This window comes from Dermacentor silvarum, chromosome 7, assembly GCF_013339745.2.
Source record: "Dermacentor silvarum isolate Dsil-2018 chromosome 7, BIME_Dsil_1.4, whole genome shotgun sequence".
NCBI classification, from domain to species: domain Eukaryota; kingdom Metazoa; phylum Arthropoda; class Arachnida; order Ixodida; family Ixodidae; genus Dermacentor; species Dermacentor silvarum.
Genome location: NC_051160.1, coordinates 167845322 through 167872540, shown reverse-complemented (window position 1 = coordinate 167872540; position 27219 = coordinate 167845322). Strand labels below are relative to the sequence as shown.

Below are 27219 nucleotides of genomic sequence, written 5' to 3'. Positions count from 1 at the left end.
GTTGGGGTGGTTGCAGACTAGTACGAGAGATGGCGCGAGTGTTGCGAGGCTAATGCCACCTAACGGTAGGGTTACTCGGGGGCAAAAGGGAGTACGCTGTTTCTCTTTGGCGTGGGGCCAGCGAGTGGCGCAGACGCGCGTGCACTGACACGCTCTTTGCGAGACCGTGTCGCGAGGTTTTGGAGTGGGGCACCGGAATGGACGAACACGATCATTTGAACGAGCCACCGTTCGCGCGACCGTACACACGAACAATTAGGCATTGGTGTCCAGCATGGGTCGCGGTGAGTTGAACTTCCTCGATTTGTCGCACGCCCATCGGAATGTTCTATGTGTAGTAATTCGGCTAGCAGGCATTAAGTGTATGAAAGGTCCAATAAATGCCCTTTTGATTGTTTGCACTACTGCGTTGTCGTTCCTTTGTCCCAAGAGACCCCACAACTGCCACATACCCCCTGAATTTCCAGATCTTTATTACATTTTTAGGTGATGTGAATTTTGAGTAATAAGAATTTTTGTGCTGTCCCCAAAGATTCATATCATTGAGATTGTACTGTGTATTGGTAAGCTGCCATTTATGACCTGAGAATGCCAACTAATTTTCACTTAACCACCGAAGTTATCTTGGCCTAAATGAATTGGTGCAGTAATGCTTTGTCATTCTCCGTGCAGTCCATAGCACATTTGACATTCTCTGTTTATGAAACAACTCCCCAGCAATTGAAAACGGGATCGTGGTCATGCCTAGGTTAACCATTTCGCTAGTGCGTCCTGCGACACTTGCAATTCTCGAGAACACCTAAACCTCCTGACACAACTTTGGTGCTGGTAGCTAGCTTAGCATGCAAAATACCTTTGAATGAGCTTTTGAATATTTTTGAATGATCTATCGTAACCTAATACTCAAAGCGGTGCATCGTTGTCAGCTTTCCATGCAAGAACTTATTCTCCCACCATCTTGTGATGACGATAGCAATGATGCTGGCTTGTACGGTAGGCTGTATTGAATGTGGTTTCATATCCTTGGAAAAAATGTACAATTTAAAAACGGGTAATTACGGGCAGCCATTCCTTATGAGCTGCCATTATCACTTGAAAATCTTCCTAGAGTAGACAGATACCAGGCCTTTTTGGCATGAGCTAACTATTTTTTGACATATTCCTTGCCACCCTGCACAGAAAAGACATGTGGCAGCTATTGTGGTCACCACTGGGGTCACCCTTTGTGTCAGCTCCGTTTGTGCCAACTAGTCAAGTTTGAACTATCTAGTGAGGGTCAATTTAGAGATGGAAATTATTAAAATTGCGGCCCATAAAAATTCATGGGCACAGGCTGGAACCTTCAGTCGGGATCAAATTGACAGAAAAATCAAATAGGCTAGAGTCAAATTACTGAAAGTCTACTGTCATACTGGGAGGGTAAATGGGAACATTGGGACAAATAAAAGCAACAGCACTGTATCTTCGTTGCAGTCCTTTCGTGCTCCCATTATGATTGCAATAACAAAGTGGTGAGCCTTTGACACTTGTTCTATCTGAGCCAGGAAGCCACTGACCACAGGCAAACTAATGCAGTTGCATAACCTTCGTTCATTATAAATGATCATTTATTACAATCGAGCATGGCTTCAGATCCAAAATAACAACAAGATATGGAATACTCTATTCACTTGAATATAAGACGCAGTTTTTTTTTTCTTATCCCAGAATCCTTATCCTCGAAGTTATACCCGAATTTTTCCTTTAGGTGTGGGTTCATGGCAACTCCAATTTCACCTTATAGTGTAGCTTTAGCGACACTATAAGGCGAAATTCAAGCTGCCGCGAAGTCAAAACTAAAAGCAAAATTCGCGTATAACCCACACTCTGTGTGTTGAAGCTCCCTTCCCTTTATTTCATGGTCGCCATCTTGCGTTTTGGCTGCGTTAGTATTTCCGTTTTTGGGCAATTCTGAATAATCTGCCAGCTACACTACATTGCCTCATATAAGTTGGCATAAGTTTTTCTTGGTTCCCCCAACTGCACCCTCGCCCTATAATCGAACAAGCACACTGAGGTTGCAAGACACTCAAGCTGGGTCCCACCTGTAGCAGCTGACGAAGTGAGCATAGGCTACGGCGATCCAGTTCTGGTGGCCCTTGACCATGCAGACCCGCAGATTGTCCGGCCATGCCGACACACCTGCCAACAGGAGAGCAACCACTCGGTTGGAAAAGGCTGGGTGAAGTTCCATGACTCAATGGCTGACGACCATAAAACAATAAAATAGTTCCTTTCTCTGAAGTACAGCAGCAGTAAATATGTGATATAGTTCCTCAAAACACAATAAAGACTCTGTATTATTTAGTTTCCTCGCCATTACCGTAAACCACTCCGGAACAGCTTCGGGCAGGGAGGCCATAGGGTCATGGTGGGAAAAGTATTCTAGCCCCCAAACCATTTGTCACGTCACTTTCCAACTCGCCTTTAATGCGCAAGTGTCAGACATTTAATAAATCTTCTTTAACCGTTGCCATGAACGACTGAAATGAATTAGTGTAATTTCATCATTATTAAATGGAGCCTCTCAATATTTAAACAGTTAATTACACACCCTAACATGCGTTCTTTAGAGTCCGCTCTATCCATTACTTTGTTATGTCAATAGAGGCAACCAAATGCAAACGACATGCTTAAGATGTAAGTCATACGTGCACGATGCCTTGAGGCAAGTCTCTGAATATATGTACCGTCGGACCCGTTTATAACAAAACTGTAGGCATTCCATTTAGTTTCATAGAACTTAATTTTCCGCATCACAAAAGCTTTGCTCTACATAGATTGTAACTTGCGCACAGAATCTGCATAATTGCTTTCTCAAGTTATCGTTATGATACCACCTTTTCTACTAATGCCACTCAGGTTCTAGCAATCAAACAAGCGTCCCGTGCAGACCCGTGACGACTTACTCACCCTGGGGCAGTGCGGTGCTGGCCCAGCCGCTGTCGTCGCGGATGCGGCGGCTGAAGTCGGCCGAAGAGTTGCGCGAGTGCCGCAGGTCGAGGGAAGATGCGCGTGAGTGGCCCCGGACGCCGCCTGCCCGCAGGTCAGAAGAGCTGCGTGACAGTTGCGGTGGTGGTGGAGGTGCCATGGACGAAGATGGTCCAGCCTGTCGGGCGTCCAACGATGGGTTGCGAGAGTGGCCACACGACGATGTTGGGGGAGGTCGGGAGCTGCTAACCTCGGGCATCACGCGGAACACGGAGCCTGGCCGCGCATCTGCAGGTGCAACACGTCTCTCACACTGCGTTGCGATATTGCACGAGTAATAAACAGAAGTGAGGGGAACAAAAGCCACATAAACTGTAGTAGTATTGAAAGGTGGATGAGTTGACGTTGGTTCATTCTTGAAACAGTGTGAAAAGACAGGACATGAAGAAAGAAATAAAAACAGATGACAATCACCTGAGTTTTTATTCGAGAGAGGAGACTATATATAGGGCGATACACAACATTGGTGGCGACAAATAAACGCACAAAGCATCCACAAAGACAGACACAGCACCACATCTTCAAGGCTATGATCTTGCCTGTGGGGATGCGAGACTCTCACGCGTCTCCTGTAATCTGGCTTCACCGCGTGGCTAAGTGCCGACGGCGGCCGTGGTGGTTGCGGCGCATTGCGAGATGGCACGAGTGTCGCGATGCTAACGCCACCGAACGGCGGGGTGACTTGGTTAGCTTCGCGGGACCGTCTCGCGAGGCTAAGAGCAGGACACTGGTATGGACGAACACGGATCGTTCGAACGCGCCACCGTTCACGTGACCGTACACGTGAACGACTAGGCGATGGTGTCACAGCATGGGGCGAACATATTCGCTCGCTATCGGGTCCCGGTGAGTCGGACTTACTTGATTTGTCGCGCGCCCATGGGAATGTTCTATTGGTAGTAATTCGGCTAGTGTGTATTAGTGTATGAAAGGTGCAATAAATACCCTTTTGATTGTTTGCACTACAGTGTTGTCGTTCCTTTGTCCCAAGAACACATGTGTGAGACCCCACATGCCAGAAACATTTTTTTTTGACAGGGTGAAACTTGGCTGACCTACACAGGATGCAGCTTCTTTGAGGATATAATAAGCCTGAATAATTTTCCTTGTGTTTTGATCGTAATGCCTGTATAATATCATGGAACTATGAAAGAAAGGACCAGAGTGACCAGAGCCACACTCTTGGCTATGCACAGCTACGCAGAACATTGCATTATCTTATTGCAATAGCAATTATATGGACATGCCAGATGCATTTCCGTCGCCGCCGTCGCCGTGATGTTCCATATAAAGTTCTAGTGCGATAACACCATGGCCACGCACCATATGCTGTAGGTGCGAGTGAAAGTGGGCGAGGGTGAGCAGACGATGGTGGTTCAATCTCGCGCGCACAAGGACGGAAAGTGGGGAGGTAGCGCCATCTTCCGTAGTGCACAAGGCACCAGGGGGAGGCGATGGAGGGGGGGCATTCAACTCCGGCGGCTGCTGCGTATTGCGCAGCCGTGTGGACTCTTGAAAGTTATCTGCAATGGGGACAGAGTCCTCTGTGCGCTGTGTTTTCACCATTTGGTTCGCGTTGAAGCGAGAGGTACCACGAAGGTCTATTCGCTCGCTGCTGCTGCCGTGCTTCCTCACTCCAGCGTTTTGACAGCGAGTGTACGCGGTCATCGAGTAAGATGCGTTCACGATTGCTTGTGCAAGCGTGACACCATGCTTGCCAATTTAGTTAGTAAGTGAATAATTACAAAATTATGCGGCCAATAAACTACAGTCCTTACTTCGTATAACTGTCTACTTATGTGCTATCGCAATCGATGCTTCGCCTTTCGGGCAAAACTGCAACTTCATTTGCGATATTTCCCAAAGGCCTAAAGCAACTGCACAAGACACCCAACTTCAAATTTGCTGAAAATAGTGGGAATGTTAGGTGTAATGTGTGGTAAAACTTCCGTGTTCCTGATATAAATGGGACTGTTTCAGAGAATTACTTAAGAGAAAGAGAAAATGAAAGCGAAAATGAGACATCCACCCAATGGTAGCAATTGCTACAAGGGAAACAAACCCATACAGGTACCTCGAAAGAAAGGCCTCGCACTTGAAGAAAAATTCGTCCTGGTCCGGGACTCGAACCCGGGACCACCGCCTTTCTGGGGCAGCCGCTCTACCGTGTGAGCTAACCAGGCAGCTGATGGCAGGGCGAAGTCGAATTCATCTACAGCAAATGCTACCATTGGGTGGATGTCTCATTTTCTCTTTAATTACTTCTCTCCACCTAGCGGGTTTCCACTGACCTATTAAATCAAACACTTGCCTTTGCTTCGACTTGTTCATAAATTCAACTTCGCCCTGCCATCAGCTAGCGGCCTGGTTAGCTCAGATGGTAGAGAGGCTGCCCCGGAAAGGCGGTGGTCCCGGGTTCAAGCCCCCAACCAGGACAATTTTTTTTTTCAACTGCGAGGCCTTTCTTTCGAGATACCCGTATGAGTTTCCTATGTAGCAATTGCTACCCTTGGGTGGATGTCTTATTTTACCTTTAATTACTTCTCTCCACCTAGTGGGTTTCCGCTGAACGTCAAAGAATTACTGAACCCTTGTTTCTTATTTGTTTTCATGCGTTATGCCAGGTTTGCAGTTGGTTTCTCCATTGTCTTCAGTGAACTAGACAAGCCACGTTGTTTATATTTAGTTAAAATAACGGACAGGGTATGGCTAATGTGCACACAAACTTTGAAATAAGTGGGTTAATTGTGGAATTTCCTATAGTTTGTTACATTTCCTATAGTTTGTAGAGTACAGGTGCTCCAAAAATTTATGAGTGGCTTTTAGGAGTGGCGCCAAATTCAGCCCACTGCCATGACACAGCTACGTAGCCACAAAGATCAAACTCGGCAACAATAGGCAGACTACTGTGGAAAGCCTGTGTGCGAAGTTAAATGCCTGTGGATCACATACAGCTCATACGTTCAAAGTGGGTGGGTTTATTACGGCTTTTGCAATAAATTACTTATGAAAATTGTTTGGAGCATTATGAGTGTTTTACAAGTACTCACAGTTTAGCCCGTTTTCCTGGCAGAACAACAAACGCCACTAACATCAAATTTCGTGCAAATGGAGGAGGGGCCATGGCAAACGTTTGTGCTAAGTTAAATGCATGTGAAATAAATATTGCCTTTGCTAAAAATTTGACCGAGTGTTGGAGAGTCTCATACTGTTGTTATAAGCAATGCTTTGCAATAAACCAAGATAACCCTATTTTACATGGAGTTTAGGTTTACTGGAAACGGGGGGTCATGGTCCGTGCAATGTGTGGCAAAACTTCAACTGTCGTGGCCAGATTAGAAGCACTGCAAACACTTACCTAACTCTCCTTTTTGTTTCACTTATTCTTCTATTAGAGGAGGTTTGTAGTAGGTTTCTGTGAGCCCTCGATGAACTACAAAAATTACACTGTTTATATTTACTATTTAAAAGTAGAGGCAGTATAATGTGCAAACAAAGTTCAAAGTGTGAGGACAAACTGCAGGTCTTAGCAGTAAATTACGTATGCAGGCTATCCAGAGTGTTACAACTGAATTTTAGGAATAATGCAGAATTTAAGATGCGGCCCTGGGGAACTGTAAACTGGAACAAAATTACATCTAGTGAAAATGGGGGAAATATTATGACCGATATTCTCGCCAAGTACAGTGGAATCTTGATGATACAATCACGGCGAATACGAATTTCCCTATGATACGAATTTTTCTGTGGTCCCGGCCAAGCCCCATTACTTTGCAACGTGCTAGAGTACAGTTGTTACGAATCGATTTTCGACCCGCGTCGGTTGGTACGAATAAACGCCGCCCCACCTACGACCGAGAAAGAGAACAAACAGCGCACAGTCACGCGCTTTCTCCCTTTCTCATTTGGTGCGGAGGCGGCACCGGACAGCGCGGAGGCCGCGAAGAATTTGAAGCGGTGGCGCTTTTCTTGATTTTCCTCCTTTTCGGCGGCCGCCCATCGGACGGTGTGGCTGCTGTTCTTCGGGCCGCGTTCTTTGTGTTTGCGCCATTTTGCCTAGTCGGAGGGAGCTATGTCTACCGAGATACGATCTCGGCTAATTCGTGCGGCCGTACGCCGAGGCGCGGGAGCCTTCGTTGGCGCGTCTTCCGTCGACTGCGTTATCGGTGCCGATGGCACAGGGCGATTGTCGGTTTCGCTGCCGGAGTCACAGGGTGCAAGATAGCGCGGCACGTAATCCACGATGCAAGGTAGCGCGGCACGTTCAGTCGGGTGCTCCTCCGCTTCGCCCGCTAATCGCTGTATTTTTCTTGCCGTGGGAGGCTTGCGCTTCCGCATTCCGAAGGCGTGCTTCGTCCAAATTTTTTTTCTCCAACGAGCGACGATCCATCACTAACCTGGGAGCTCTCAGTAATCCGAATTCTGCGTCAAATGAAGACACCGGCATGGTTTACAAAGCAGACAACTGCAGTTGCCATCTTGCCCCTGCCACAGCAGCAACCAATGGAGAGACGCCTTTCAACACGGCAGCCAATCAGAGGCCGCTTTCATCGGAGGGTCCGTGTGACTACCTATCGCAGACCCGTGCTTCTTTTGAGTTTGCGCGTTTGTTACAAGATGTCGACGACGGACGAATTGAGAAGCGGAACGGCGAAACTTTGAGCTTTCGAACGATACCAAGATGGCGGCGCTCGGTGGCAGGAAATACGAGATATGCCTCCGTGAATTGCGGTGATTTTGCGCGATTTAAAGATGTTTTCTCGCCCTGCGCACTGACGAATAAATCTTTTTCGGCCACTTCTCGCGCGTTTTCAGCCAAACCATTTTGATACAGCGCAGATTAGGCGTTGCAGATACCGAAACGCGTGGTTTTCAAAAATAAATTTTTTTCGCGATTTTCACGATCTCATGCTCTCATCCCCCCATAATTTAGCTAGTTTTAATTGTGTTTCGATGATACGAATTTTGGCTAATACGAATATTTTTCGTGACCCCGTGAGATTCGTATCATCGAGATTCCACTGTAAAATGCATGCGGATGAATTACTGCTTTTAGGAAATTCCTTTACCGAGAGCCTGAATGGGGTATATGCTGGAAGGTTTCAAACGGATCAGTCATATAAGGGCAACATGTTAAAGTGTTTGATTTAATTAGAGCAAACTGAAATTTTTATTGCAACCGCTCGAAAGAAACAGCTTTGCTGGAAATTGGGTTGTGATTCTGCAGGGTCATACAAGACTGCAGTTTTTTTCTTGTACCAAGTGGCACGAGTAGCGATATTCCCTTTTCACATATTTCTACTGCAATCACACAATTTCCGATGCTCGAAGGAAACGTTGTCTTCATGTTCGCCTATGAAAGTACATCAGCAGCGGGCACATTGGTTCAGCTGTGGCTATTGCATGTCGGACTAGCATTGAAAGGATTCCCAATGCAACGAGTTTCGACCATGATGGAGATGCACTTCAATGGTCTGCAACTTGGGAAGCGTACAACCAACAGTCCGACGCGGACGCTCGGGCTGACTCAGGTTGCCATGCGCCCGAAGCCACGTCAACCGCAAGGACCAATCAGGGCACAGGGTTGTCCGAATGTCTCAAAAGCAAAAGGGTTCGTCGCGCCACCCCGTGATGGCTGCAGTGTCTACGCTACGCAGCAGACGCAGCTACTCAGAACTGTAGTGCGTATGGCAAAACTTCTGCTATGTGCGCGGCAGGAACGGAGTGAGTGCTCGTGTTCGAGTGCTCCAGTCTGGCCGTGTTAAGTCGTGCAGACCAGTTTTGTCTTGCACAGATGCAGTGGAGAAATTCGGACTGTGCACCCTAAAGCACTACGAATAGCTCACTACGAGGCGATGCCTGCCAGGGCATCTAGCAAAGAGTGGTTGGGAGTGAGCACATTCTGGCATGCGTCCCTTGTAGACGCTAAACCGCCATTCGTTGCAAGGGGCAGCAGGCGTAGCGTATGTGCGTTCTGGGCCTAAGTGTCGCGCGATTCGAGGCTAGATGAGTGTTCAAAGCTAATAGAAATTTGCGGGACTCGATGGTTACGACGCTGATAAGCAGTGTTGCCAAAGTGGACAGGTATGGCTGCAGCGTCTCTAGTGCGGCCAAGTGTGAGCAGGCAATAGCCGGCTTATTTCGGATGTATATAAGTCTTATCGAAATTCGAAACACCAATTTCTTCGTATTTATTCATTTATTTAATTATTTACTTTTTTATTGATATTACCCTACGGGCCCCAAAGGAGCAATGGGTAGGGGGGGGGGGGTGTACATAAGTGTTATCGAAATTCGAAATACCAACTTCTACGTATTTCTTTATTTATTTAGTTATTAATTTATTCATATTACTCTAACACCCTACAGGCCCCCAAAAGAGCAATGGGTACAAGGGGGGGGGAGTGGTTATGAGACATAAACAGGAACGAACAACATAAAAATACAACAGATTATACATTGGAAGATAAAAGCACAGTATGCAAGCGCAGAAGAAATAAAACGGAAATAAGCATTGTTATACAAAATCAAAATGACATATGAAGTTGCAATTATTCACGAAATTTAACAGAATCACTTATCGGCACAATATCGCTAGAAAGATTATTCCATAGTGCTGTGACGTGTAGCAATGCTGAATTGTTGAAAGACTGTGCGCGGCCAGAAATGCACCTGAAATTGAGATGACATACGTCAGCCTGTTCAGTTAACTGTGTAAATTAATATACACAGTAAGAGTAGGAAGAAGCACAGTGATCCAAACATCCTCATTCATTGACGTCAGCGATCGGCCAATATCAGCTGGTAATGAGAATCTAACCGACGACATCATATGCCAATTGCTTGCAGCTTCGAAACAGGTGAGACGACCTATGTTTGGAAAGAGGGCTTCTGATAAGAAGATAACTTCGTGCTCTGCTTGTGAACTCCATGCGCCGCATGCTACCAGCGGAATGTGTTTTTTCAGCAAGCTCGAGGAGTGGTTCCGGGTCCCTTTAACGCATGGAATCGCAGTCCTCTTACTTGGTGTGGTTTTACTCTTGATTTCACTCGTTTCCTCCTGGCTAATCGTCTTTATCCACTTTGTCAGCTTCTCACACAGTTCAGCCACCATGTGCAGAAATGGAATGGGTGCGGACCAAAGGATGCAATTGTGCTCCAAAATTGTAGCTACAAAATGCAGGTCACCGTCCTTAAAATGGTCAAGTGACACAAGACGTTCTGCGAAAAACCACAGTTGCCGTACTCACCGACCACACCAGGCAGTCCTGCTAGGCACGATGGATCAACAACAAAGGGTGGCCGTGGTGCACCGTGTTCGGGACGGCGGTCGGGTCCACCAGCGGGTGTTGGCAGGAGACCTGAGGGTGCCATGTTGCGGCCGCCAGTGGCAACCTCGCACGGCGGTACTGCTGCATGCATAAATTTCATGGTTCCTGCACATCGCTTGTCAGCCAGCAAACAGGCACAAGTGTCCAGAACAGTCAGAATGTGAGCAGCTGAACTGGCTGTGTGCAAAGAATGTGCTGGTCACTTCAATATACACTTTATTATAAACCATGCTATTGCGTTACAATGCTTCAATCCCAGGCAAAACTGCCAATTTTTTTGTTCTTGTGTTTTGTATTGGCACAGCAGCTGCTGACGAGCCATAAAACACTACAGGAGACCCTTTGCTGGCCCGTCGGAGGTACCTTGCTTGCACTTATTTCGTATAGACCAGATTGGGACTTTTTTTTGACAATAACTGTCTGTATGCTCATAACAAATATTGAGTATTTATACAAGGTACCTATTTATAGAAAAACTCAGCTGTTTTAAAACAAGATTTTAAATGTATAGACCTACACCACAGCGCAACGTCACGAAAATGCGGTGGCGCTGTCGTCGGAATTTAGTTTCGCTTGGTAGGCACTCCCCGCCGAGCCGCCGAGCCGCCGCCCGTGTCGCGTCTACCACAGCAGCCGCTGGGTTTCGCGGGTGGTTGTGCGGTTCCATCTGTGAGGTCTTTATTCTACGATTTTACAGTGAAAGAAACGCAGTATGTGGATGAGCTGAGTTGCGTCGAAATACGCAAGAGACTAAAGTTTTCATAGGTTTCCTGTTGATGAAAACAGTCGCAAGCAATGGGCCGCCGCGGTAAAAAGCGAAAGTTGGATTATGATACCAGATCATCCATTATGCACAAAACATTTAGTAACCATTAAGCTTCTCTTTTATTTTGATTATTGTGCATTAGCCGATCTTAGGATCGTTACGATCTTAGGATCCTTATTAGCGTGCCATTATAATTGCTTGCCACACTGTGGGAAAGCTAGATTAGGATTAGCCTTGAATGTAGGTCGAGCGAGCAGATGCCCCACAAAACACGTCACATTCGAATTTGTTTTCATCTCAAAGAATTGAGCCACCAGCAGTGTAAATATTTTATCACACGTTCACATACGCAGGCAGCAGGGTCACAGCTGCGTTTATTGCAGTGTGGAAGTCATAAATGCGCCTAAACGTGTTAGTTAAATTTCGAGCGCGAAACAAAATGTACGGTGTTAGTACAGAGTTGGAGCGATCGGGCGGCCGCGTACAACAGCTAGCTCACATTGCGCAGGCCTACACAGGCGGCGTCGCCGTAGGGCCGGTACCTTGCCGGTCCCATCGCCGAGGCGATCGCTTCTATCGCCGCTCACGGCGACGTAAAAATCGGCTACAGCTTGTTTTTAACATAAAATAGTTCTTAATAGAAAAGCTATCTCGAATTTGCGCGTTTCGTAAAGCAGCGCCCAGTACTAAACCACTGGCGCGATCCGGAGCAACGACCCGACGGCATTTCGTCTCGCAGAGGGAAACCGAAGCACCAGCCGTATCAGCGAGGCGGCTCGGCTGGCTTGCAAGTACTACGTTTAGTTTGTTATTCGCACCAACGACACCGACAAAACCGATTCATTTAAGCCCACATTAATCGTGTTGTCGAAAATAAGCGCACAATGATGAGCAGCAGGCCAGGCCGCAAGCGCTGTCGGCCGTCACTGCGGCGGTCAACGAGCTAGGCCTAGCGTCTCGTTCGGCCGTATCCCGATGGGGGCGATATGCAAGAACGTGCATTGGGTGCACATTAAAGAGTCTCACGTAGTCAAACTTAATCCGGCGCCCCCATTACTGTGTGCTTCATAATGAAATCGTGGTTTTAGCTCCCCCACCCCATTAAAAAAAAATGCGCCATCCGCGTGTGCAAGCGGTGGCGGCGAACGTGGGCGGAGCCAAACGTTGGGCGGAGCCTACGCGACGTCGCTATAGGGCCTAAAATATATCGACGGTGCCTACCGCTGTTTACAAACATCGTGTAGGTCTATAGGTTTCTATGGGAATTTAATAAGGAATATTGATTTCTTAGTTACTATGTCTATTACAGTGTAGACCCCTTATAACGTAAGTCGCCGGAGTCGCGAATATCCGCACTATAAGCGGTACCGCACTATAACCAAAGCAACAATTTTCAAGGCCCGCACATAGGCAAAACATGCACACCAAGCCGCCACGCGTATGCAACAGTCTAGGAATGCGGCTAGAACGTTTGCATTCACTGTACTGTCGAATCTCGTTAATTCGAACCAAATCACGCGGCGGCGGCTCCGACCGGCATTGCTCCAGCACCGCCATAGAGTAAAAGCTTAGGAGAGACCCCTCAATGTCGCGCGCGATCAAAACAAAAAAGAAGAAAAAAACGCGGCGGAAATTTCACCCTCTCTCAAATGGTAAGGTCGCCGATTCTGCGTTGCGCCGGAACATGCGTGTACGTGCCAACGTCTCAGCTACGCTACCGTAGCCACGCGTAGAAAATGGCAGTGAATCCTTCTTTCTCCTTTATGCTTTCTCTACTTTCTAGTCACGTGTTGACCTTGCAACCTTGCACGCTGCGGCTCCGACGAAGCGGGAAGCAGCGGCACTGAAGTTTCGTTTACTGCCGTTATTGTGAAGCGAGCGTTCGCCGGCGTTGGCAGTTTCGTGGCCCTCGCTCGCTATGCGCGCCGTGATATTTTCTCACACTCAAGGTTCTGGTTTCAGCCTCACTGGCTGTTCGTTCGCACCACGTGCCCTTCTCCTCCACTTCGTCTCTCTTCCTCGAGCACTCCTTGGGGCGCCCGTTTGAGGGGAGCGTTCGCCGTCTCCGTTGACTTCCGTACTCCCAGGCAGCCGCACTGTAACCGGTATTTCGTTTCCCGCAACTGCACTATAAGCAATACGTGTATACATGGAGTGCTATGGGAAAATTAACGGGAGTCTGAAAAAACCGCACTATATCCGGTCCTGCACTATAAGCGGTTACGTTGTAAGTGGTCTATACAGTAAAAGCTCGATGATACGAATCTCACGGGGTCACGAAAAATATTCGTATTAGCCGAAATTCGTATCATCGAACCACAATTAAAACTACTGTCGAATCTCGATAATTCGAACTCGAAGGGGCCCGAAAATTTGTTCGAATTAAAAGGACGTACTTTTGAAGTATTCGTGCACCATAGCATGATGCATGAACGGTGCGAGTCGTGAAGCGCATAGCAAGCGTGGGCCACGAAATTGCCCACGCCGGCTAACGGTTGCTTCCCGATAACGACAGAAAACGAAGCTTCAGGGAGCGAGCGGGCGGCGCCAGCACACGGGTGCGCGCGGAGACCGTCGAAGGTGAGGGAGGAGGGCGGCAGGGAAGCGGATTTGGCCGCGTCAACTCCGCCGCTTCGGTGGCTCCCCTCGCCCTCCCTCTCAACTCCCTCGTAGCTCTCTCACCTTCGACTCCGTGCACACATCTCCGTGCGCGCCCGCCGCCGTGCTGGCGCCAGCTTATTTTAGCCGCCCCCTGAAGTTTCGTTTTCTGCCGTTATCGGGAAGCGAGCGTTTGCGGGCGTGGCAGTTTCGTTGGCCCGACTGTGCCTCGCCGCTGCTTCCCTCTGCGCTGCTGCCGCAGCGTGCAAGGTCAACATGTGACTAGAAAATAGAGGAGAAGAGTTCACTGCCATTTTATCCGCGTGGCTGAGACGTCGGCACTAGTGTGTGCTAGAATACGGTTGTCTAGAACACTCTAGTCGGCACGTACACGCTTGTTCCAGCGCGATGCAGAAACGCCGACCTTGCAATTTGAGAGAGAAGGAAACTTCCGCCGCGGGTTTTTTTTTTTTTTCCCCCGTTCCTTCGCGCGCGGCATTGAGGGGTCTCTCCTGAGCTTTTGCTCTATGGTGGTGTCGGAGCAATGCCGGTCGGAGGCGCCGCCGCGTGATTTGGCGCGCTGCTAAGAGCATTGTCGCTGCGCGGTATGTTCGAAATAAGCGTGTTCGAATTCGCTTGCTTCGCGTTGACATTGAACGAAAGCACGTTTTTCATGATAGTCTCGCTGTGTAACAATTGTGCTCAGTGTTGACGTTGCGAGGCCTAGCTCCTTAGCCAACTCCGTCCGCTTCCTCTTGGGATCCTCATCGACCTTTCGAAGAATGTCTAATTTCTCTTTAAAGGAGAGTGCTTTCCGCTTGCGAGACATAGCTCGCTGCGACTAGGCAAAATGGGGCAAACACGAAGAACGAGGCCCGAAGCGCAGCAGCCACTCCATCTGACGGCTCGCAGAAAAGGAGGAAAAGTACAAAAGCACCAAAAACTCTTCGCGCCCAGTCGCGGAGTCCGCGCTAGAGCACTGCACGGGTTGATTTTTGCGGCCCGGGCCCGTTTTCACATTGGGCGGCCCGCCCGAGCCCGATCAAAACTTTTATGGCGAGACCCGGGCCCGGCCCAGGCCCGGAAATAATCTACGTTACCCGCCCGGCCCGGCTTGCCACCCCTTTACCTTAAGCCCGAGCCCGGCCCGAGCCCGACTCAAAACCGGCCCGAACCCGGCCAGAGACCGAAAAATACATGTTGTTCAGAGTTGAGAAGCCCGAGAATAACTCGCAGAAAGCCCGAGCCCGGCCCGGGCCCGCCTGAATAAACCCAAACCCGGCCCGGGCCCGGGTCAAAAAGCACACGCCGTGCCCGAGCCCGGCCCGAGCCCGTGAAAAAACTCCTGTACCCGGCCCGGCCCGGCCCGGCCCGTGGGCCCGGGCTTTTGGGTAAGCCCGAGCCCGTGCAGTGCTCTAGTCCGCGCTGTCCGGCGCCGCGCCTCCGCACCAAAAGAGAAGGAGAGAAAGCGCGTGACTGCGCGCTGTTCTCTTTTGCGGCCGTCGGTGAGGCGGTGTTTATTCGTATCAACCGACGCAGGCTGAAAATCGATTCGTAACAACCATTCTCTAGCACGTTGCAAAGTAATGGGGCTCGGCTGGGACCACAGAAAAATTCGTATCATCCAGAAATTCGTATCAGCCGTGATCATATCATCGAGCTTTTACTGTACTCTAATTCATAACCCGTTTCATTATAACGAGGCCTGACCCTGACTGTGTTGCTTCAAAATAATGGAGTTGATAACGTTACAGTTCCAGTATTGTTTTCAGCTTATCATTCTTTCCGGCCATTTTTGTTTAAAATTTGAGACCTCAAATCAAAATTCTTCAACCAGCAGTCAGCTGAATTGAGCTTCGTCTCATAAATGCAACAAATATTATTGCACTCAGCTTGGCGTTGTTTAAAGATGGCATTTCAGAGCCGGCATGTATTTTAATAGGAAAACAGAAGTTGGACTTGAGCTAAAGCTTGCTCCTGAGAGCAATCCGGTGGCTTATTCGAAAGATTTCTATTGGCTGTAGTTTACAGTTACACCTGGATATAACGAAATTGACAAATTCCCAAAAAACTTCGTTATAAAGAGGATTTTGTTATATGGAGGTTCGGCATGAAAATTCGAAAAAGAAACACTTACTGTATAAACCCGATTCTAACGCGCCCTCAATTGTAACGCGCACCCATTTTCCGTTTTCGTCGAAGCCCTCATCCCTGGAATGTCGCACCAGGTACCGGATGCGTGGACGCGTGTCATTTCGCACAAGCGCGAGGCATCGAAAACTAAGAGCGAGCGTCACGATGGTGTTGTAGCAGTCGTATAGTGTTACAGTAGAACCCCGCTGTTACGTTCCCGGGGGCTGTGTTTTCCCGGCTGTTCGTTTTTGGCCGGTTCCAGCACAGCTCCCATAGAACCCAATTCATTGGTAACCCCGCTGTTACGTCGCAACTGTGGAACCGTTCCCGCATCATACGTTGCAAACTGCCACACCGCGCCGGCCCGAGTGGCCATTTTGACTTTTCATGTCACTTGGCTTGGTTGCTTGACGATGGCATTGGCCGCCCAAAGTGCCGGGGGCGACAACCCAATGAGGTATTTTCGGTTTCCAACAGAAAAAGTATGGCCCTTGAGATCCGTATTTGCTACATAAAGATGGTGTCTATGACGCGTTGTGGCCCTAAAATTGGTTTTGGCTCATAGATATCCCGTATAAACTCCAAGGGCGCGCCGTATTCTGTATGTGCAAGTGAAAACGTGCGAGGGGAGCCGACGACCGCGTCTAAATCTCGCGCGCGCATGAAAAGCAGGGAGGAAGCGCGCCTTCTTCCATTGCGCTCGAGGCATCGGCGAGGAAGCAAGGGGGGAGGGATAGCGGGCGGCGTTGTACTATACTCTGGCATCAACTGCGTACTGTGCGGCGGCGCGCGGGCCATATCTTAAAAGCGATCTGCATTGGGGTAGGGTCTAGGCAGTGTAGGTGTGTCGGCGGCTCGTAGCTTTGTGCGTGCTGTGTGTTCTCGGCACTCAGTTTGCGTTGATGCGATAAACAACCGCACGAAGGTCACTTCGCTTGCTTCTGCAGCGGCGCTTCCACACGCCGCCAACGTTTGATAGTGCGTACCAGTGCGTCGACAACATCAACTGGAAAAGGAGAGAGTTCTGGCTCGGCGGGTTAGGCCAGCTGCAGCAAGCGGCGGGATCAGGTTTGAATGAAGGGAGGGGGAAAGGTCATGCCCGCGGCGGCAAGATTGCCGGGTCGAGGGACGCAGGTCCGCCTCGCGCATGCACGCTCTCGCCTCGCTTTCGCTGTGAATTCGAGCGCGTCAAGCGTGACGCCGCCGCTTCGCATTCCATCGCGGCGGAGAAGGTGCTTCCGGTTGCTGCTCGCGCAAAAATGACAAAATTTGTGGCGAAATCTCTAGGTTGTCGGCGGGGAAAATTAGTTATTTCGAGGAGGTCTCCCGCTGCCACTTCGTTACGTAGAGGTCTCAAATACAGGTTGGCCACTGTTTCAGGTTGCCATGACAAAAGGGCCATATTCACAGGTGGCAAAGGCTACGGACATTTTCTACACCTTCACGTCTCCGTGTTTACTGAACAGAGGAGCTTCTGGCAACCAGTAGCTCTGAATGCAGAGACTCGTGCAAAGCTCACCAGCCATGGGCAGGTAGCCGTGGAAGAGAACATCGCCACAGGAGGACTGGTGCAGGTCTTCGCACAGGATCAGCCGCTTCACTGCAAGGCATTTCACGAGATGGATACTATGCAGCAGTCAGACAGAATAGGTTTACTTCATGGCTGCTTAGCAGGTTTCACATAACTAGCCATGATTGGGACTGCACAGTTTCTATTAAAGCCACCAGGAAGATGGTACTGCACTACGATAATGCATTCATACAAATAGAAAGGGCCAATACAATTTACGGTTTCTTTTTGCTCAAATCTATTCTTCGCTTATCAGTCGCTGTTCATGGCTGGCCAATTCCCAGTGATGCGGACAAAGTGTCTACCACTCAGACTACTGCCAAAATGCGAGAAAGAATAGCATAAGAATAGAATCCTTACATCGTGCTGGGCAACGAAAACACAAAGGGAGTCTATAGGACATTTATATACAGTATAACATGTATTAGAATGCGGCACATTGGCTCAATGGCTATGGTGTTGAGCACAAGCTTTGATTCCCAGCCACTACGGCTACATTTTGATGGGGACGGAATGAAAAAATGCTCGGGTACATGGGTTAAGGTGTACTTGCAGGTGGCCAAGATTAATCCCGAGCCCTGTGACAGTTGCACCATAACTCTGTAGGAAATGCAAGCTTGCTTTTGCTTTAAACATCAAAGGTGTTAGCAGCATCAAAGACAGTTGAGGTTTTGCAGCGAAGCTGTTAGCGGGTGGACAACTGAAGATATCCCCTTCAGGGGATTGTGCCCACCAACATTGTGCCTCAAAAACAAGAGCACCGCCGAAAATCTCATATTCAAAACCTGTCGCAAACCCCTTGAAAGGCATATTATCGGACCTGTGCTGAGAGTTTGCATAATATGCATAAACTGTATTAACAAAACATATTTTAAGGTATGTGGCACGGTGTTTGCTCTCAGAGTCAAATAGCGAGTTTACTTCTTTTGAAGAATAATTGAAGTTTAGGACAGATGGCACAGATTCTTCGCGATGTCCTAGGCGCCAAGCAGAAGAGAAAAAGAAGACCGCCATTTCAGCACCATAGTACATTCTTTTCCTTTTGTGTTCTGCCTACCACATTCCGATTTACTTCTCCGACTGTTTTCCACACTGTCTTGCATCTGGCATATGGTTCTAGTGACTGTATATATGTCCTTTCCAAGTATGCTACATGAAGAAGGGCTGGGCTTGGTGGTGCATATAAACTTTTTGGTGAACTGTGCGGAACAAACACTGTGCTCATGCTTGTTTCCTTCCTTGACCCGTCCTCGTGCAGTTCACCCAAATGCTACACAAGCACATGAAATAGCTGGATGTTCTCACATCTGACGTTCCTGTGCAGAGTAGTCGCACGGAGTCCACAGTTTGAAAGCTCCACAAAACTCATTGAAGAATTGAAAATCCTTTATTCCGCTGTACGCTTTTAATGACCTTGAAGATGCAAGAAATTAGCTGAAACTAAATTTTTAATTATCAGAGTTAATGGATGCCTGAAGGGAATACAGTAAAAGCTTGTTAATTCAGAACTCGTTAATTCGAAGTAGCCACCGTGGTGTGTCCAACAATGTATTGAAAGCAATATGTAATGCTTTGCTCGACCACCTTAGTTTTGAATATGCTAAGTTTGAGGAATTTTCTAAGCTTGCCTCTACAGACATTAATGTCCTGTGGAGTAAGTTCAAAGACATCTTATTTTTTTGCACTCGTACGTACGTGCCAAGTAAGACAAAAAAATCAAACACGGCTAATCCATGGATTACACGTGAAATTATACAGGCGAAACGAAAAGTAAATAGGCTACGAAAAAGGCTAAAAGTAAACACTGTGCACACAACTAGGCAGAGGCTGAGTGAAGCCATTTTCAATATGAAATCTAAAATTAAGGACGCTAAAGCTAACTACTTCGCCAATACTCTTCCTAATTTCTTGAAGACCGCACCTCAGAAATTTTGGAATTATCTTAACCCTAAGAAGCATGACAGCCCTACAACTTCTAGTGCCGACAACCGAAACACCGCGACTTCTTTTAACACTTATTTCCAATCAGTATTTAATATCGATGACGGGAGGCTTCCGAACGTAGAGCCGTGCGCCCGCACACGTATTGGCCCACTTAATATAACTGAAGCAGGGGTACTAAACCTTCTACTGAAAATTGACACTAAAAAATCTGTTGGGCCAGACAATATACCCAACGTATTTCTTGTGAGATATGCTGAATGGAGCGCTAAATATCTGTGCCTAATTTTTAAGAAATCTTTAACGACCAGTACTCTTCCTGCAGATTGGAAAATTGCCAAGGTTGTCCCAGTTCATAAATCTGGAAGCGCTTCTCAGGAATCAAATTTCAGACCTATTTCACTAACTTCGACTGTATGCAAACTTCTTGAACACATAGTCCTAAAACACATAACCACATACCTTGACGAAGAATCCATACTATCACCGTGTCAGCATGGTTTCCGGAGAGGACTTTCGACAGTCACGCAACTTATAGAACTAACGCACGACATATCTCAATGTATAGACAATGGACAACAGATAGACCTAATTTTACTAGACTTTGCAAAGGCCTTCGACCGCGTACCCCACAAAAAACTAGTTAAAAAAATTCGTTCAACAATAGGTGACGGTCCTGTTGTTGATTGGATTGAAAACTACCTCGCTAACCGATCACAGTTCGTTCAAATAAATAATGAAGCTTCTAGCCTAGCCCCTGTAACTTCCGGTGTACCCCAGGGTAGCGTCCTGGGACCTGTTTTATTTCTTATTTACATAAATGACTTGCCTGCTAGGTGTCAAGTAAATATCCGTCTTTTTGCGGATGATTGCATCTTGTATCGTGAAATTAATTCTAATAACGATCATGAAGTTCTAAATAATGCTCTAGAGTCGGTCTTCATTTGGTGTCAGGAGTGGCAGATGACACTAAATGCACAGAAATCGGTAACATTAACAATAACTAGAAAGAAACAAATATCGCACTTCACCTACACCATTAATAACACGCCTCTGACTAGGGTTTTAGAGCATAAGTACTTGGGTTTAACGTTATCCCATGATCTTCGATGGAATACGCATGTTGAAAACATTACATCGACTGCACTAAAGCGACTGTTCTTCCTGAGAAGACGACTTCGCCTGGCACCACCTGCCACAAAGCTGTTGGCTTATCGCATGATTGTTCAACCAATCCTTGAGTACGCTAACGTTGTTTGGTTTCCTTTCACTAACGAACTTATTGACAGACTAGAGGGGGTGCAGAGAAAGGCCTTAAGGTTTATCTTTAATAAATACAAGCTAACTGACTCACCAACTAGCTTACTAAAGCAATCTGGTATGCTAACCTTACAAAATCGAGCAAAGCTAGCCCGACTGAAGTTCTTGTATCAATTAATTCATGGCGAAATAAACATTGACACATCTAAAGTTATCTCTTTCTCCCGTACAAGACCTACACGTCACAAACATCCTCATACCCTTATTGAACGCAGGTACAACTCAAACTGTTTTAAATACTCTTATTTTAATCGTGCAATCAGAGAGTGGAACCAACTGGACCCTTCAGTCACGAGCACTCAGACTTTGGGAAACTTTCTAGCATTGGTCGAGGAAATAATACGTGCATAGCTGTTCATCACTAATCTTACACCTCATTATGTACATTTTTGAACTGTATTACGTTCTATGTATTCTGATTTCGCACTTGCGTCACAATTGTGCTCCCTTTCTTTTTGCTGACTTAGTTTTGTTTTACTTACTTTTACTGTGTTCCAAGTACTTTCGTCCGTTATATTGTTATAGTTGACTTGATGAATAATTATTGTAACACTGTATTGCGTTGTGTTTTACATACCTGTCTTATGTATCTTTTACACCGTACTCATGTATGTGCCCTCCCTGCTATGATCTCGTGTGAGATCAGCAGTATTGTTAAATAAATAAATAAATAAATAAATAAATAATGCATCCCACTAATTCCCACTGAAATTAGCACCATCACCAATAATTCAAACTCCACGCCATCGTGGATGGGGAGAGTGCTAGTGCGTGGGAGCACGTAGGCCGCGCTGGTGTCGCCGCACGGCTTGCTCTTCCTATCTTAGGCGAGCGGCGGCAGCATGCAATCTAAAACGCGGCCACGCCGCTTCGCCGACGGTGCAGACAGCCGTTCAAAATGGCGTGCGGGTTGGCGATCGTTCTGTGCATGCTCCGAGGAGAGCAGCCGACGGCGCGCGCATCGCGGTATAGAGGGGATGGCATTTTGGCTGGCACAGTGCAAGCGACATAGCGTGACTAGCTGCAAGCGACGTTCACCCGCACGCCGAAAACGTCGGATTATGAACACGTCTTGCGTGGGCTTACGAAACGTACGACAAACTTGCGCCTCTTTAGCAAGGAAAAAATAAAAGGGTTCCTCGTTGACAGCATCCAGTGGCCACAATCTAGAGGTGGCTATGGCAAAACACTGCCCCGGGCCGCTGGACTGCGTGTAATTAAAAGGGCCTCGCTCACCTACTCTTGAAACTTTGGGAAAAGCACAAACAGACGACCACAAGAAGGGAGACACGTACACACAAGCGCTGACTAACAACTGGTTTTATTGGCAAGGATAGCGCACCTTTTATATGCCAGGTTGAAACAACGCAAGTGCAAAGCAGCCAACCAAGCGCAACAAGACGCAAACAATTATTGTTATTTCTAATCTGAAACCCCGATAGCCGCATCGAGAAGATCAAATTCAGCATCAAAGAGAGCAAGGGAAGGGGTGCTGAAGCACTTGCTACCGAACTTCCTAATGTGGTAGGCTTCCAAACTGAAGCGCGCGGTCTTGTCACTACTCTTTCCTAGAATCTTTGTCTCTTTTAACAGGGCCTCACAATCAGTACACATGCTAACGTGCGCAACTATATGTGCGTATTTGTCATCTCGTTTTTTAAGTTTTTGAGCGTGTTCCCCTAAACGGTCATTGACGCAGCGACCAGTTTCGCTGACGTAAACCTTCCCACATGACATGGGAATGCAATAAACCACTCCAGTGGAACATTTGACGAATGGCGATTGGTGGTTCTTCTGGCATCCACATTTACTGGTGTTGCAGATACGTGGGCACAACTGTCCAAGCTTATTTGGGGCAGAAAAACAAATTGGCATGCCTTGCCTACTTGCCACCTTTTTAAGATTGTGGGAAAGTTTATGGATGTAAGGGACCACCTCAGGTCTATGTGCCTTCCGGTGATCCTCCGCCGTTGTACTTCCCGTTCCACGCTTGAATTTTTGAAGGAGGGTTTCAGACCGAGACGGGGAACCCTGCAGCCAAAAGACGGCTTACCTGATTATTAAAACTAGGCGTCATCTGATGTGGGCACGATTTTTGGAGAGCCGATTCCATACACGTCACCGCTATCCCTCTCTTAATTGTCTTGGAATGTGCCGAGTCATAGGGCAGCAGTTCCTTCTTAGCCCGTGGGTAGTATCCCCAGCAAACGTGTTCTTCACAGAACGTGATTTTAAGGTCTAAAAACTGTAAAATAGAAGAATCCGGGAGCTCATGGGTGAAACGCAACCCTCGTCCATGTTTGCTAAAAGAACATAAAACTTCACCTACAATAGAGGAGTAGGTGGAGGAGGACTGCTTTTTCAAAAGCACTAAAAAATCGTCAACATACCTAAAGGTTTTTAAAACCGGCCCCCCATTAAGCACCTGTTCTAGTGCATCGTCCACCTTGGCCAGAAAAATATCACAAAGAATAGGGGCTACGCAAGACCCTATGCAGATGCCATCGCACCTACTCTGGCGCTCCACGCACACATGTGCCTTGTGGGGGCCATTCACAGGTGTGATAGAGCCAGTAGTGCTGTGAGCAGGGCAGTCTCAGATGTGAATTTAATCCACAACATTCGGTTAGTAACGTGAGCAGTGCCACCCTGAACCACATTCTGAATCACTCACCCAGGGGTGTGATGCCATAAAATTCGGCCTCGTGGCGCAATACACTCATGTCCAGGTCTCTGCAAGATAGAAGTTGTCGGCATTTTATTAAAGTGTAACTTCACCACAACTAGCTTCCAAGGGGATATACGAAGCCTCTTATGAAAGCTATGTAACACATAAAATGTACACCATACTTGTGTCACTCTGACCATAAGCATGTAAACAGAAAAGACACGGCATCTTTCTAGGTGGATTGATAAGGTCCCCAAGTGGGCTTCCAATCCAATTTGGGGACCAAAGATACTCACAAGGCACTCACATAAAAAAAAATTCTGCATAGTTCAGTGTACATGGCCAAAACACGTACAATCATTACATGGGACATTTGCCTTGACATAAGCCCTGGGAGAACTAGAGCCTGTCTGTTCAAAACTGCAAAATGTGCAGGAGGCTCACCACATCAACACACAATGCTGGTGTGAATTCCCCACTGATTCGCTTCTTAAACAGAGTAGCACATTCAAGAATGATACCACCGAAAGTGCGCTCCTTACATTAGATTGTACGATACAAGCACTGTTTTAAAGTAGGTCCCCCAGCATTTCAGATATTTCAACAGCAAGCATGTGGGAATGAACAATCTTGTAAGACTTATCTTCTGCTCTTTTGCAAGTGTCCGTATGCTATCACGGGCAGGAACAAGTTAGGGCTAATTAAAACACCCTATTTCATCCCACTATTACCAATTGACACAATGATGGCATTATTGTGGCTTGCAAATTTAGTTTGGAGCCAACACCAGATTTGGAAACTGGAGATATAGTAGTGCGAAATGTCACTCAAGCTATAACACTAAGCAGTAGCTTGAGCTCTGGGTCAACTCTAAATTTCCCTATTCAAACACATGTGATGCACACAAACGCTTTGATCAGAGCGAAAACAGAAGTCTGTTTTACAGCATCAAACTAAAAATAAAAAAGAAAAGAAAAGTTGAACCACAATGCTAGCAAGTCCACAACCGTGCACCATAAACATACCACAATTCTGTGAGCTGTCTCTGTTAGGCTTTTTAAAGCAGACAAATACATTCAATATTAATTTACAACTTACGTAAAATAATTATACTACTTACATGAGTGCTTCAATACTTCTTTGAAACAAATTCATAATATGCGTATTTATCAATTTTGGCCACTTTATATATGTTATATAATACAGTTCACAAAATTGTGATTTATGTTTTTTATTACTGACTTAGAAAGTAGTAAAGCTGATTCCTTCATATGGATAAAATTTGCCAATTTTCAGCAATTTTTGTGAAAAAGTTGCTGACGTAAATAAAAAATATCACCACCCAAGCTCTCCGTACAGATGGCTAACCAGCGAAGCTGAAACGTGCAGCCCTGAAGTTTATCACTGGTTTAATCTCGACGGTACATTAAAGTCTTTCTCAATTATTGGCTATGTCTTTGCGTTTCTTAATGAGGTCACACACACTTTCGGCCGCAACGGAGAGGACGATGTCACTGACGGTGTGCCCGCAGTCTGTTGTTGTCACATTGCTGCTTGCAATTCTTCAAAGTTAAATTGCTTCAAAATTAAATCTATCCATCACGTAAGACAATGAATGGCTCATACCCCCGTGAACGCAGCCTCCCCCATTACGACAACAGAAGAGAAGTGAAATTCTACGCTGGAATGAGGAGCGGCAATGAAGCCAGCTGTGGAAGAAGACGACGCTCGAGCCATTGCTGATGATGATAGTTTCTGCGATATAGAGCCATATACAGCTTTGCTGTAAAATATGCTCCCCACAGGCAGTCCTGATTTAAATTTTATTTCAAATTCCACCAACTTGATGCCAAGCAAAATGAATTCTTCAATCCAATGTACACAGATGGGAGCTCTCAAGGCAGATCTCCCCTCTTCAGGGGTTTTATACTTTCCTGTTTGAATTTCATTTGTCCACGATAGTACAGCCATACACCAGCAAGAATCAAATCTGCTTTCTGAATTTAAAAAATGGCCAAGCGAATGCAGTAAGTGCACCACAAAGCAAACAGCTAATGGGCGACAATATTTTTCACCGGAATGTCCTGCAGCTAATGAAATAATGGCCATCTCATTTCCCTTATGTATCAAGCAGACACACCTCAGGTCGATGTCCTTGGTTCGCATAAAGTTCAGGATGACGGAGAACAGCTTGGGGTCCCGGTCGATGAAGATCTGAAGTAGAAAGCAGCATTTTGAATGCTATTTGTTGTGTGTGCGTGCATGCATGCGTGCAGCAAATTTTCGCGGAACGTGCATTCCTCAGAAATTCCTACTCAATTTTTTTGTGCCACTCGGCCCACTGCCTACTGACTCGACGTAACTCAAGCATCAATGAATGGACATGACATGTGTACATTCCTAAATACAGTATAGACCACTTATAATGTAACCGTTTATAGTGCAGGAGCGGATATAGTGCGGTCTTTTCAGACTCCCGTTAATTTTCCCATAGCACTCCATGTATACACGTATCGCTTATAGTGCAGTTGCGGGAAACGAAATACCGGTTACAGTGCGGCTGCCTGGGAGTACGGAAGTCAGTGGAGACGGCGAACGCTCCCCTCAAACGGCCGCCCCAAAGAGTGCTCGAGGAAGAAAGAGAGACGAAGTGGAGGAGAAGGGCACGTGGTGCGAACGAACAACCAGTGAGGCTGAAAGCAGAATCTTGAGTGCGAGTCGTGAAATATCACGGCGCGCATAGCGAGCGAGGGCCACGAAACTGCCAAGGCTGGCCTAGCTCGCTTCCCGAAACGGCAGTAAACGAAACTTCAGGGAGCGGGCGGCGCCGGCACGGCACGGGGAAGGGCGGCCGGGAAGCAGATTTCGCCTCGGCAACTCCACCGCTTCGGAGGCTCCCCTCGCCCTCCCTCGTACCTCCCTCACTTTCGACTGTCACCGGGCGCGCCCGCCGCCGTGCAGGCGCCGCTGCTACAGCTGGCCCGGCGCCAGCTCTCCGAAGTTTCGGTTTCTGCCGTTATTGGGAAGCGGGCGTTGGCCGGCCTGGGACAGCGCTGCTGCTTCCCTCTGCGCCGTAGCCGCAGCGTGCAAGGTCAACACGCGACTAGAAAGTAGAGGAAGCATAAAGGAGAAAGAAGGCTTCACTGCCATTTTCTACGTGTGGCTACGGTAGCGTGGCTGAGACGTCGGCACGTACACGCATGTTCCGGCGCAACGCAGAATCGGCGACCTTGCCATTTGAGAGAGGGTGAAATTTCCGCTACGTTTTTTTTCTTTCTTTCTTTCTTTTTTTTTTTTTGTTCGCACGCACCTTGAGGGGGGTCTCCTAAGCTTTTACTCTATGGCGGTGCCGGAGAAATGCCGGTCGGAGGTGCCACCACGTGATTTGGTTCGAATTAACGAGATTCGACTGTAAATTGAATGCAAACGTTCTAGCCGCATTCCTCGACTGTCGCATACGCGTGGCGGCTCGCTGCAGATGTTTTGCATATGTGCGGGCCTTGAAAATTGTTGGTTTGGTTATAGTGCGGTACCGCTTATAGTGCGGATATTCGCGACTCCGGCGACTTACGTTATAAGCGGTCTACACTGTATCATAAGTGCAGATTTCCTGCACACTGCTAAATAAACAGAAGTTTAGAAATAGGGGTTATTGTAAGTCTTTAGCAAACACTGATAAGTGCCGCAATATGGGGTGGTAGCTTACTGGGTGCAGTTCTTTTAAATCGAACAGCCGTCAACAGATTGGATCAAAGAAATGCTGCCGTCATGTCACATTCTATATGTATTGGATCGCAGGCCGCTTTATTATGTTGCCCTGCTGATCTATTACACAATGCTGCATGGCAACATGGGTCTTTGT

At 47.3% G+C, this 27219-nt stretch overlaps 1 protein-coding gene across 2 annotated transcripts in view; it reads right to left on the bottom strand.

Annotated features, from left to right (window-relative positions):
* The window catches only part of LOC119458677 (BTB/POZ domain-containing protein KCTD3-like), a 97954-nt gene that overhangs the window by 59999 nt on the left and 10736 nt on the right, over positions 1–27219 (bottom strand). The window contains exons 4-9 of one of the 2 annotated variants that reach the window (XM_037720538.2): positions 25498–25571; positions 23364–23422; positions 17378–17458; positions 10281–10442; positions 2953–3258; positions 2085–2181 (exon numbers count right to left, since the gene is read on the bottom strand). In XM_037720538.2, the coding sequence (XP_037576466.1) occupies positions 2085–2181; positions 2953–3258; positions 10281–10442; positions 17378–17458; positions 23364–23422; positions 25498–25571 (779 nt within the window). The remainder of the gene's footprint in view (positions 1–2084; positions 2182–2952; positions 3259–10280; positions 10443–17377; positions 17459–23363; positions 23423–25497; positions 25572–27219) is intronic. The other variant, XM_037720539.2, reaches the window with a different exon arrangement.